General features: G+C 48.2%; 2 protein-coding genes across 2 annotated transcripts; both read left to right on the top strand.

Annotated features, from left to right (window-relative positions):
- The first annotated feature begins 4,826 nt into the window (after positions 1–4,826).
- On the top strand, positions 4,827–9,182 carry LOC124662666 (pentatricopeptide repeat-containing protein At5g61370, mitochondrial-like). The gene is made up of 7 exons (XM_047200472.1): positions 4,827–6,245; positions 6,679–6,810; positions 6,889–7,002; positions 7,590–7,868; positions 7,994–8,107; positions 8,723–8,795; positions 9,175–9,182. The coding sequence occupies exons 1-7, from the start codon at positions 4,827–4,829 to the stop codon at positions 9,180–9,182; spliced, it is 2,139 nt and encodes a 712-aa protein (XP_047056428.1).
- A 490-nt stretch (positions 9,183–9,672) lies between these two features.
- LOC124667354 (DNA repair RAD52-like protein 1, mitochondrial) lies at positions 9,673–12,315 on the top strand. The gene is made up of 4 exons (XM_047204648.1): positions 9,673–9,956; positions 10,731–10,768; positions 10,894–10,988; positions 11,936–12,315. Exons 1-4 carry the CDS (start codon positions 9,673–9,675, stop codon positions 12,080–12,082), a joined length of 564 nt encoding a protein of 187 aa, XP_047060604.1. The 3' UTR covers positions 12,083–12,315.
- Positions 12,316–12,332: the final 17 nt, after the last annotated feature.

The following is a 12,332-nucleotide window of genomic DNA, read 5'->3' as shown; positions in this document are numbered from 1 at the left end:
ATGTCATCAACTTGATCTAGAAGCTTGCGGTTGATGCCACTTCTAATCTTGTCACGTGCGGATGCATTGAGTTGACGGTTGTAGAACTCGGTGGAGGTCAACCGAACGGGATCTTGTGGCTCCCGGTATCCATGAAGAATGATCTCCCATAGCTCCACACTTGCAGCTGCGAATATGAGATTCCATAGAAGATTTCCAATGTGGAAAGTGAGTTCCATCAAAATGGGGAACGGTCCCACTATGGTTTATATGAGGCATGGGTGAAGTGTTTCTAGGATAGTCATGGTTAACTTCATGGAAGGATTCCTTAGAGCCCGAAGCCCCACTAGGAGCTCCTCCAGTAGTTAGGTTCTTAAGCATGACGGACATTTCGCCATTTGGCTTTGTAGTTCATCCTCCTTTTTCTTCCTCTCGGCATCATATGCCAAGAGTCTAGATTTCATTTCTTTAACCGAAAGGTTAGAGTCATCATCTAGACCCTCGAATAGTTTTTCCATCTCACTCTTAAGGCGGTGAAGCCCTTAAAAAGAGTCCGAGCTCCGATACCAATTGAAAGTATAGAGATGGTAAACCTAGAGGGGGGGTGAATAGGTTTCTACTGATTTTAATTCTTTCTTTGCAATATTAGGCTTTGCGGAATATAAAGGTGAGCCTAATGCAAACTAGGTGAAGCAACCTATATGAGGATACAACTAACTCGAGCACGAAGGCTCTCACAGAGCGATTAAATCACAAGTAAGGAGTTCGGTTAGAGATAACCGATAGCACGCGGAGACGAGGATGTATTCCCGTGTTCCCTTGCTTTGCAACAAGGTACGTCACGTTTGGAGGAGTGGAGGTCCCACGAAGGATTCCCCGCGCCACGAAGGCTCACCCTATTCTCCGGAGCCTATCCCACGAAGGAATAGCTCTCTCACTTGTGGTAGACTTTGAGGTAGCCTCCAAACCTTCACAATCTTGCCCGGAGCAGCATCCACGACCTGGATGCTTCCGGACTCCTCTTGCCCACCTAGGGTTTCCAAGGAACCCTAGGAAGCAAGCTTCTTGATGAATACAAGGGGGAATAAGATTTGGCTTGGTAGAACGGTAGATCGGGTCCTCCTCTATCGTTTCCCGGAGGGATTTGAGTTTGGGTGGAGGAGGAGGGAGATCTGAGGCTTTTGGTGTTTCTAACAATGGAGCATGGAAGAAGGAGCTCAAGAACAGCTTGTAGTGTAGTGCCTAACTGTTCAGAGGTAGAAGAAGGCCTATTTATAGTGTACTTCGAAATATGGCCGTTGGTCACTTGCCACATCGCCAGATTCCTCGAGGAGCCCGGTCGACCGGATCCGGCGCCGGACAGAGCCGGTCCACGGCCCGGTCCGACCGGGCCACCGACCGGACCGGCCGGTTTCCAACCGGAGCCGGGACCGGGTCTTGACCGGGCGGCGCCATTCTTTATCGGATAGTGCCCGGATGGCACAGGCGCAAATGCCGGTTGCCGACCGGGACGCCCGGTCTGGAGCCCGGTCCGACCGGGCCAGGAACCGGAGCAGCCGGATCCAACCGGGCTGGTGACCGGACACTGACCAGGCCAATCTTCATCCTTTACTGGATCTCGTCCGGATGGCACCGGTCCTGGGTCCGGTTGGTGACCGGGTCGTCCGGCGCCAGGGCCGGTCCGACCGGATCTGGGACCGGCCAGACTCGCGGACCTTGCCGATTCTTCATCGAATTGGGGGGTCTCCCGTTGCCTTCTTGTTCTATCGATACACCATTATACCTCTTTGGCTAATACCTGTGAATTATCTTGTAGACATGTATTAGTCCAAATACTCTAGCACGGTGTCATAGTTACCAAAATAATGGATAAGGGTAAAATACCCTTACATTTAGCTCTCCCCGAGAAAAAATCGGCGCCTACCCATGGTCCACCCTACCTTATCTGACGCGTAGCTCTCTTGTGTGGAAGAAAAATCGGGGGTGGCTGTTGGCTCTGAATTTCTGCGTTAGCACATTCATGATATAAGGCATTTTAACTGTCTCCGATTTTCTTGCCACGCTCTCCCTTTTCCTAATTCAATCTCAGTTCCTTCTTTGCCGTTCCTTAGACACAACGAAGCACATACCCACGACCCAGCGAGGCTTGCAGGCTACTTAGCGAAAATGGAATCGCGTGTTCGGGATGGCGACCACGCAGTTTGGCAAGGAAGAACCTTTCTGACGGAGCGCAGCGACGGGCAGCCAAATCAGAAGCAGCGGCGGCAGGAAGGACGGTGGGAACTGCTCTTGTCCACAGCTTGGCTGCGTATCTCATGTAGGCCAAGTTTTCCACTAATGTACATGTGCGCATGTGTTTTGTGGAGCTCGAGCGGGCGACATAAACAAACGCTAAGGCACCATTTGTATCTGAGCGGGTCGAAAATGTGTCAGCAACCAGCTCCAGCGGGTGACGCATAGTAACCGGGCTGTCCGCAGCGACGCAAATGCGGCGCATATCTGCGCCTGGGATGCGGCACAGACGCCCCAAATGACCGCTCACTTTTCCACCGAGCCCGCCTGGCAGCGAGCCATAGGGTTGTATCGAGGGCATCGCTTCCGTGTCTTCGCCGCAGCCTTCGCCATCAATGTCGCGACTGCCTCTTTTGCACATGCACTGGCGGGCGGCGGCTAGGCTTCTGTGCCGCCATCAATGACATCGTGTCCCGAGCGGGTCCGGCCTTAAAAGTCGACGACATCGTCTCTGGCATCGCCCACACCACGGACACCTCCACTCCAACCCCTCACCATCGTGCGCCACCGCATCACCATGGGGAAGAAGAAGAACGACTTCGAGGCGTCCCGTAGCGGCACCAAGAAGGCGGAGCGGACGCACAGGGTGCCGCTGTCCGTCAACGTGGCGCAGCTCATGTACAGCAACTGGACACGGTGCGCGGGCTGGCGGGACGTGCACCTGCCTGGCGGCGGCTGGCGGCTCAGATACCTCCGTGTGCCTGTCCCGCTGGTGCCTCCGCGCGAGCCAGAGAGGAGCGCCGAGATCCGGCATCGGCGGTGGTACCTGCTGTCGGACCTCCACGCTGATCCCGCCTACGCCATCGACTCCAACACCTGGCGTACCTGGCGCAAGACCGAGAAGGATCCGAGGAGGATGGCAGGCTTCCTCGGCAACATAGAGTTCCCTTTTGACTACCACCGCCGCCTCTTCAGCGAACACGGGAGCCGTCGGCACCTCCACAGGACGACGAGGAGGACGACAACTACAACTACGCGCTGGCATACCACAACGAGGAGGCCAAAGATGACAGCGAAGACTGCGTCGCCTGCATTTTCCAGGAATGGCAGTTGGCCATGGCGGAGGGCCGGGAGTTCGAGTACCCGGCGACAATGACGGACGACAAGATCACGAGGCTCGGCGTCCTCGTGTCGGAGGTGGACCGACCGGTGCAGCCGCCGCTGCCCTGGTACGCCACTGACATCATGCCGCCGGGCCTCACGGAGGAAGAGGCCCTACGACGGGCGCTCGAGGACTCGGCCCCGCAACCGGTGCAACCGCCGCCTTCACCTTCGCCGTACAACCCGTGGGCAGCTCCACCTCCACCACCGGAGTGGGCTGCTCAACCACCACCACAAACGTGGGCTGCTCCATCTCCACCACCGCCGGCGGCACCGGTGTATGTTCCGCCGCTTGCCAACTGGTCGTGGCTGGTACTGGAGCCCGTCGTGATCGACAGCGATGACGACGACGAGCAGACGTAGGCGTTCTTAGGCAATCCTTATGCCTTGCGTCCTTCGCTCTCGATAATTTTGTCTCGGTCACATCGACTTACTATCTCAAAAAATCCCTCCGTGTAAATCGGCTAGAATTAACAAATCTGTACTATTAAGGTGAAACTTGTGAATGTATGGTGTCACATATCTAGAAATTACAAACCAAATACCACCCATAACTGATAGTCATTATCCCTCTCGTCCTTCGCTACCGATACTTTTGCCTCGGTCACATCAACTTACTATCTCAACAAGTTTTCTGTTGATCCATGGTATATGTTCATGCTCTGGTTTATTAAGGAGTTATAGAAAGGTTATGTACCCAATTTAAATACGTTTACAATTTTCTCATTATTAAATAAATCCACGAAACATTTGGGGATCATAAATTATAGACTCTCATTTTTATCTGTTCGAAATGATAAAGATTAAACTGAGCTTATTTTCCGTTATTGTTAGAACATTATGTTGAATCTTGTATTGTTGACACTCATATGTATTAATATCAAACTCCATTATGAAATTGATGCTTTGAAAAATCTAATTAACCGCAAGTTCGTTATGGTTTTTAGGGGAAGCCTGGCACCTATTATACATCGGCATCAACACAAAAAATTTGGAGGGCTTCCAAATTTGAAAAATGAAACACTTTCCACCCTTGGTACATCTAAAATATATTAACGGTCGTTTGCTCCGTAGCAAAGCACGGGCATTCTGCTAGTCCAAATAGAGGCCTAATTTGGTTTTTGACTGTAACCGGCCCAGTTGCTCAGCCGTGGCCTTTGAGGCCGGTTCTTCGCGTGGCCCAGCAGTTCCGCGTGCATCGTGAGCTCGTGCCCCGCGCCCTTCCCGTGCTACCCCGCCGCCGCCGCCACCGCCACCACACGCCTCCTCCGTCCACCGTCCGCCTCCCCCCGGAGCAACGCGCCGCTGCCGGTGGAGGTCGTGTAAATCCGTGAAGGTCAGTTCACCTCGACCCACCACCCTCCGTCCTCTCTGTTCCACGCCAAACTGCGACCGTATTGGGTTAGGGGTTTCACGAGGGAACCTGCCTTGTAGAGGCCGTGATGACTACGGCGATGGCGATGAGGAGGTCAGTAACGGCCCTGAGCCAGACCGCCCTCGCTCCGAGCTCGAGGCCCGGCTGCCGTAGAATCCGCCGCGCCGCGTGCTCCAGCGCGTGGCAGGACGGGGAGTCCGAGGCGGCGGTGCGCGACATCGTTTGCTTCGGCGCCGGGAGCCTGGACGAGGTGGGAAGCAGTCTGGACCGCCTGAACCTGGCCTTCTCGCCGGCGCTGGTCAGGCGGGTGGTCGACTCGTGTAGCGAGAGGAGTGATTCCGGCAGGAGGCTGCTCCGGTTCCTGTCGTGGTGCCGGTCAAAGAACCCTGGGGCATTGGGGGACAGGGAGCATGACAGGGCGATTGCCGTGCTCGCGCAGATGGGTGACCTCACCGCGATGAGAATCGCCGTTGGAGATGGGGAGAAGGATGGGCGGAGGATGGCCCCGGAGACGTTCACTGCTGTGGTCGAGGCTCTCGTCAAGGCAGGGAAGGAGGATGAGGCTGTTCGGTTGTTTAGAGGCTTGGAGAGGCAGAAATTGCTGCCTCAGCAAAGTGTTGGTGCTGGAGGGGAAGGCATATGGTCAAGCAGCCTTGCCATGGTCCAGGCATTGTGCATGAAGGGCTACGCTCGTGAGGCGCAAGGTGTTGTGTGGCACCACAAGAGCAAGCTCTCGACGGAGCCCATGGTTAGCATCGTTCAACGTAGCCTCCTCCATGGATGGTGTGTACATGGAAATGCTAAAGAAGCTCGGAGAGTCCTTGATGATATCAAGTCCTCAGGCTGCCCACTAGGGTTGCCGTCGTTCAATGATTTTCTCAACTGTGTTTGCCATAGAAACCTCAAGTTTAACCCTTCAGCTCTTGTTCCCGAAGCTATGGATATTTTAACAGAGATGAGGTCCTGTGGTGTCACCCCTGCTGCATCCAGCTTCAACATCTTGCTTTCTTGTCTGGAACGAGCCAGAAGAGTGAAAGAAGCATACAGAATCCTTTATTTGATGAGGGAAGGAAAAGAAGGGTGCTCGCCTGACTGGGTCAGCTACTATCTCGTGGTTAAGGTCCTCTTTTTAACAGGGAGAATTATTAGAGGAAAAAGGCTCATAGATGATATGCTTGAAAATGGGGTGCCTCCGACGGCAAAGTTCTTCCATGGTCTCATAGGCATCCTTTGTGGAACTGAGGAAGTTGATCATGCTCTTGATATGTTCAAAATCATGAAGAGTTGTCAGTTAGTAGACACTCATACGTATGATCTGCTTATAGAAAAGCTTTGTAGGAACGGTAGTTTCGAGATTGGAAAGGAGTTATGGGATGATGCTACTAAGAGTGGCATTGTGTTAGGCTGCTCAGAGGATCTGTTGGATCCCTTGAAGACACAAGTATTCAGACCAGTTCGTCCTGCAGAAAGCCGGACTTCTGAGAACCATAAGAGTTTGGTTCGAAATAAGAAGGTTACTGCTGTTGGAGCAAGAAAGAAGGACAATACTGCTATTGCTTGCCCCAGGACAAAGTAGAGAGTCTAGGTAATATGGGACTATAGTCAACTTATATGAGTAAATTTGCTTCTCTTGGTTTTGGATATCTGATGATAACCCTTGTTTTAGTTTTTACTTAGTAACTCGATTCATCCTTTGTCAAAGTTCTCCTGAAACTGGCTTCCACTTACCAGTCTTATCTGGAATCCAATCCACGAATAGTGTTTTAATAAAGCCATGTGAACTCACTTTAATTCAGTGAAGCTGTTATTTTTGTATGCGGTACTTTATTGCTATTCTGCCCATTATAATACTTTGCAAATGAATCAGTTCGGTACAGCAGCTGTTCTTGTTATGTCAAAAATCTCTATGCAAAGCCATATGTTATGATTAGAATGTTTCTTTTATTTTGCTGACCTTTCCCCTTTCTATATTACAGTTCCGTTTTGAGTGCACATTGAACTTTATGGACACATCTCAGGAGCAACAAGATTTTGGTGTGCTACTGAAGCAGGGGGCTGAAGGAGTGAGTCAAATCTCAAGTCGTATCTTGTTGTAGTTTCTCCTTCTACTTGTTCTCAATAGTTTGTTTGCTTCTTTGCAGAGGGTATTTGTTTCGACATTTGTGGGGCAAAAATGTGTAATCAAAGAACGCTTTTCAAAGAAGTATCGGCACCCAGTGTTGGACTCAAAGTTGACTCTAAAACGATTGAATGCTGTCAGTCTCCTAAACTCATATGCTTTTCTTTTGAGATAAGCTCTTTCAGTAGCCCTTTTCCAGTTTCCTTTACTTGAAGACGAATTGAAGTACTTTCAAAGATAGACAGTATCAGTTGCAAATTTCTTTCTTACTCCCTTGTTCTTGAATACAAGACCACTACAAAAAATATAATTTTCATCTATACAAGGTCACTATCTTTTCCCGAGAAGAATTGATTAGATTTCTCTCTCGTACAATGGTGCTCATTAATGTGAAGGTTGCATGCAACCATAGAGATAGAGACACCACACGCAACATGTTTAATTAGCCTGAAACACAAGAAGTTACCAACATTATTAGTCGTGCTATTTATTAGTTGATTTTATTTTCTTGGTATCTGAAAAATGGGATAGTGGCCTTGTATACAAGAACGGAGGGAGTATTTTGTTTATCAAGCAGTGAAGAGGTCTCCAACTCTATGCCTTCAAGGATAGAATTATAGAATTCTCTGTAGTCATGTGTTAAGTTGTAACCTGTAGCCAATACTGTTTAGCACTACATCTGAGATTAGAATTCGACTTAGCTTGGTCTCCTTTCATATTTAGGAAGCTCGATGCATAACAAAAGCAAGACGGCTTGGCGTTCCTACACCAGTTCTGTATGCTGTGGACCCTCTTCCACATACATTAACCTTTGAGTATGTGGATGGCTTGTGCGTGAAAGATATACTTCTTGGATTTGGGTCAGACGGGATTAATGAGGAACGCCTCAATGACATTGCCACACAGATAGGGAATGCAGTTGGCAAACTACATGATGGAGGCCTTGTTCATGGTGATTTAACAACTTCAAATATGATGATCAAGAACAACACCAATCAACTGGTGCGTACAATATCCTTTATGTTACTCTGTTTTTCTTGTGTATTTTCTGTGTTGACTTACAAGACAAGGGTTCTTAAGAATTGCATCTGGAATTCAGTTTACCACTTCATATTTTCATGTGGCAGGTTCTTATTGATTTCGGTCTGAGCTTTACATCAGTTATTCCCGAGGACAAAGCAGTGGACCTATATGTTCTGGAGAGAGCTTTGATTTCCATGCATTCTTCATGTGGGGATGTGGTAAGGAAACTGTATAAAACAAGCCTACTATGAGTTGTATTTTGTATCTTCACTTAATTCCATCATACTGATACTTCTTTGGGGAGAAAAAGGTGTGTATGGTGCCATATTTGCATGTACCCCCTCCATGCATTTTTGGACTAGGTGTAGCCAAACTTTCAACACTTGGGGTACTAGTATGAGCAAATATGTCTGCATTGACTGAGTGAAAGTAACACTAATAGTCCATCGTGGATATGTACTTTCAGTACACTCACTTTTCATGTTACATATTTTTGATAGAAATATAGAATATAGCATTCAAAGTTCTCTCACGTAGTCCGTGCAATGTCCGGGAAATATATATGCGGAGGCCACAAGGTTGGATTCATCTGTCGTAATTATCATTCTGCGATTGTTAATATCCATGTATTGTATCACTTCCCAGCTGGTTTTCACTTGATCCTGTTTTAGAAGAATGGTGCTTCAAGAGAACATTTGTTTTGACAAAGCAAAATCTATTAGCTCCCATCTGCCCGGTCTTATGGTTTTTCATGCACGATAGGAATGATACTTGTTGCCTTTGTTACTGTTCTGGTTGTGTGTATAACAACTATTCATTCTGCTGTGAATCAGATGGGAAAGATCCTCTCAGCATACCGAAAAGCTTCACGGCAGTGGTGCTCCACTACGAACAAGCTAGCCCAAGGTGGATATATGATTCTGGCCCTTGTGCAAATTATGATAACCATTTGCTGTCTTGTGTTAACCCATGGCTTGTTTCTGTTCTTCACATGGAATTTTCAGTTAGGCAACGGGGCAGAAAACGAACAATGATCGGATGAAACTTGCGTGGAGTTTTTGGATCCTATGGAGGTTATCTCGGACAACTGCTACCACCACCGTGTTAGTTTACTTGTAGCGGTTCAGTTGAATTGACCCCTGTTAAATTTGAATGGGGGTCAAGTGATTTATCTGTAACAATGATGATTGATGTACTTCCATTAGGATCCATCACATATTTGCCCAATCCCTACCAAATCTCAACTTCAAATTTGTGAGTTTTGATGATTTGTTCTGTATTGAAGAGAACTAGAAGTTTATTTTGATGGCGATGAATGTGGGTTGGTGGAAATTTCGTGATAGTCGAATTAGATGTTGGAAAGTGGGCGTGCTCCATACATCTGTAGAATTTTCAGTCATATAATCAAGTTCTGTCGCATGAGTTCTCAAATTACTTTGCGCCCTCGACTACAACATCCCATCGCCTCCATTCTCTGTACCTTGGTAGTTTTCATCCTGCTTCACGTTTCACTATGCTGCGAAATTGTTCAAGGTGGAGCCAAATCTGTGTGGGCTGCCGAAAAAGATGCAAAATCTATGTAAAATTCGGCATCAAAATACGGTGGCCAAATCCCCAAATACAGTATGATCGGAGATCGGAGTCGACAAAACTTGGTGGGCATGAAAATAAAAAAAAAACATTCCTTCGCCCTGCCGAGTCCCAATATATTTTCGATCCCCCATTTTCCCTTTCCAAAACCCAAGCAAACCCCTCACCACTCCGCCTCCCCACCATCACCACCATGGCGCCCGGTGCCCTAGCCCGCATCCTCGTCGGCCGCCGCGCAGCATCCCCGCTCCTGGCGCGTCCCTTCTCCGCGAAGGCCCGCGCGCCGCGGCGGGCGCCGGAGCCGGAGCCCCTGTCGGAGTCGGAGGACGACTTCGCCGGCGGAGGCCAGCTCGCCCCCACCGAGGGCATCAGCAAGCCGCTCGCCGACGTCCTCAAGGAGCTCGGGAAGAGGGTTCCCGAATCCCTCATCAAGACCCGCGTCGAGGACAATGGGTTCGCCCTCAAGTACATCCCATGGTGAGCCCCCTCGATCACTTCTGTACTGATGGTTAATTTTAGGGATTTCTGCTTGCTTCTAAAATTATTTGGTCGTATATGCGTATTTATGTGTCAGCATCAGGTTATATTTGAGCAACGTCGTTGAGGGCAAATATATACTACGCAGTTTATTTTACCGTGGTGGGATATGGAGTGAGTCAATTGAAGCGTTCAACCTAGTAAAAACTTGTTATATGTTAACTACCGCGAGCTCATGTTCTATCGTCCCTTGAAATAGACTTGAATCTTAGAGCAGCTCAAAGTGTTGGTTTGAACCTGTACTTTTGTTCCCAGTTGGAGCTGGTGATTTTGGTAAAATCTACCTGGATGCTGGTGCATGCCTAATTTGGACGAAATGTATCATGTTTCTATCGAAAATTGCGATCAATGGGTTTACTATTTTGGGTTTGATATAAAATTGGGCTCTGCTACTGTCATCACTTGAATATGTATTCTTGCAGCAGCAATTCAGGAGAACTGTTATGAACATCACATGCCTTTCAGTTTATAGACTGGTTTTATCGTATCAAAATAACCAGAGAGAATTTGTCAGAAGAAAAATAAACTGAGCATTGCATGTTTTGGCGTTTGTTTGTCGTGCCTTGGAAGCCTGCTTGATAGATTCGTTAATTGAACCCTTAATTTTTCCGTTTATTGTCGAAAATTACTTTAATCGCATAGTATGAGCATACAGTTTATATATGTGCCTTTTCTCTTGCGTCCTTGTGATCTCACTTATGATGTCTTTTGCAGGCACATCGCCAACAAAATTCTGAATGTGCATGCTCCAGGTAAATTTCTGTTCTTCGTGGTATAATTTATGTGTCCTCTCGAGGAGGGCTTAAGTTCAATGCAGGCCAAATTGTTGAGAAACCACATCCCTTTTTTTCTTCTACCATTTTGTAATCCTTTGCAGAATGGTCTGGGGAGGTTCGCAACATAGTCTACTCATCTGATGGGAAATCTGTATCTGTCGTCTATCGTGTTACCCTCCATGGAACTGATGCAGAGGTACCTTTCTCCTGTCCTCGGAAATGCTGTTGCATTTGGTTTTATTTACTGGATCTGTTTTTGGTTTACGCTACTCTTCCTTATTAAGTGTTTGAATCTGTACTTAGTTATTTGATCATGGACTATGAATGCTAGAAATATATACTCCCTCCGATCCGAAAAAACTGTCGGAAGCACAGTACATTTGCGTTTTACAAATAAACCCATCTAAAACAGGAAAATGGTGATCCACTCTGTTCTAGCACGGAGGAGACAAATGGATCTCCATTGCCGGCTAGGTAGCAAGTCCGCCGGCCCTGCAACGGCGAGCTGCTGCGCTGCCACCGGCGGCAGGTCGAAGGACGGCGAATCCTTGTGGTGCGGGCGTTGCCGCCGCGTCGCCCGCGTCGTGGTGCTCGATCCCTGGAGCAATCTAGACAGGATCTTAAGTCCAGACAAGTGTGTCCTCGGCGGCGGCATTGGCTGGCCGGCGACGTGGGAGGGCTTCGAGACTACGTCGGGCTGCCGTTCGGGATGCGGCGGGATTAGTCGTGGGGGGCGCACCCGGGATGCACACTCGTGCTGGGCGCCGCCGACGCGCCGCCGTGCTTCGTCCAGGATTTGTTCTGTGCGGGAGAAAGGGGATTGGAGTGCGGGCTGAGTTTAAAAGAAAGACAAGGTTATTTCTGTAAAATGACCCGTCCGGCAGTTTTTTCGGATCGGAGGGAGTACAATATATAAATGGATCATAAGGTTTCTATGTGGATATGATGAAGTGGAGACCATAGCTATCACTCAGTGTTCCATTAGTGACACAAACTCATCTCAGTGTTTGCATCACATTTACCAGATAGTTTAAGTCTTCTACATTCAGTTGATGACACATTCTAAACTGCTGTGAATGTACATAATTTTTCTTAGTAAGGGCTAGAACTAATTAAAAAAAAATCGGATATGCTTCTTTTCAGATCTACAGAGAGGCTACTGGAACTGCTTCTGTTGCTGAGGATACAGGCTTTGGAGATCCTGTTCAGAAGGCTGAAGGAATGGCTTTTCGCCGAGCTTGTGCCCGTCTTGGTCTTGGACTTCATCTCTATCACGAAGACTTGTCATAGATGCTTATTGTTGGTTGTTTGTGGTATGGACTTCTGCATGTCTCTTGGTACGCATGCGCTTGCCCTTCAATAGGATACCCAGGCTACCCTTTGGTGCTGGACATGGTAGAATGTGCCGGCATATAAAACCAAGTATTTTAGGTTGTCGTGTAGGTGACTAAATGTAAGCTACTAAGGGGATCGCTGTCCTGAATTATATGCTTATTATGAATCAGCATGTGCCGTTTTCTGAATGTCTTTCTTCACAAAT

The sequence above is a fragment of the Lolium rigidum genome, chromosome 6 (assembly GCF_022539505.1).
Source record: "Lolium rigidum isolate FL_2022 chromosome 6, APGP_CSIRO_Lrig_0.1, whole genome shotgun sequence".
Lineage (NCBI taxonomy): Eukaryota > Viridiplantae > Streptophyta > Magnoliopsida > Poales > Poaceae > Lolium > Lolium rigidum.
The sequence above is the reverse complement of the archived record's forward strand: the minus strand, read 5'-3'. Positions and strand labels throughout refer to the sequence as shown.

Bases quoted from the DNA above. Each gene is read 5' to 3' on its own strand.
- LOC124667354 (XM_047204648.1), top strand. From the start codon at position 9,673: ATGGCGCCCGGTGCCCTAGCCCGCATCCTCGTCGGCCGCCGCGCAGCA. The intron at 9,957-10,730 runs GTGAGCCCCCTC...TGTCTTTTGCAG, and splicing joins GCCCTCAAGTACATCCCATG to GCACATCGCCAACAAAATTC. The intron at 10,989-11,935 runs GTACCTTTCTCC...GCTTCTTTTCAG, and splicing joins TCCATGGAACTGATGCAGAG to ATCTACAGAGAGGCTACTGG.
- LOC124662666 (XM_047200472.1), top strand. From the start codon at position 4,827: ATGGCGATGAGGAGGTCAGTAACGGCCCTGAGCCAGACCGCCCTCGCT. The intron at 6,246-6,678 runs GTTCGAAATAAG...TGTTATGATTAG, and splicing joins CTGAGAACCATAAGAGTTTG to AATGTTTCTTTTATTTTGCT. The intron at 7,869-7,993 runs GTGCGTACAATA...TTCATGTGGCAG, and splicing joins AGAACAACACCAATCAACTG to GTTCTTATTGATTTCGGTCT.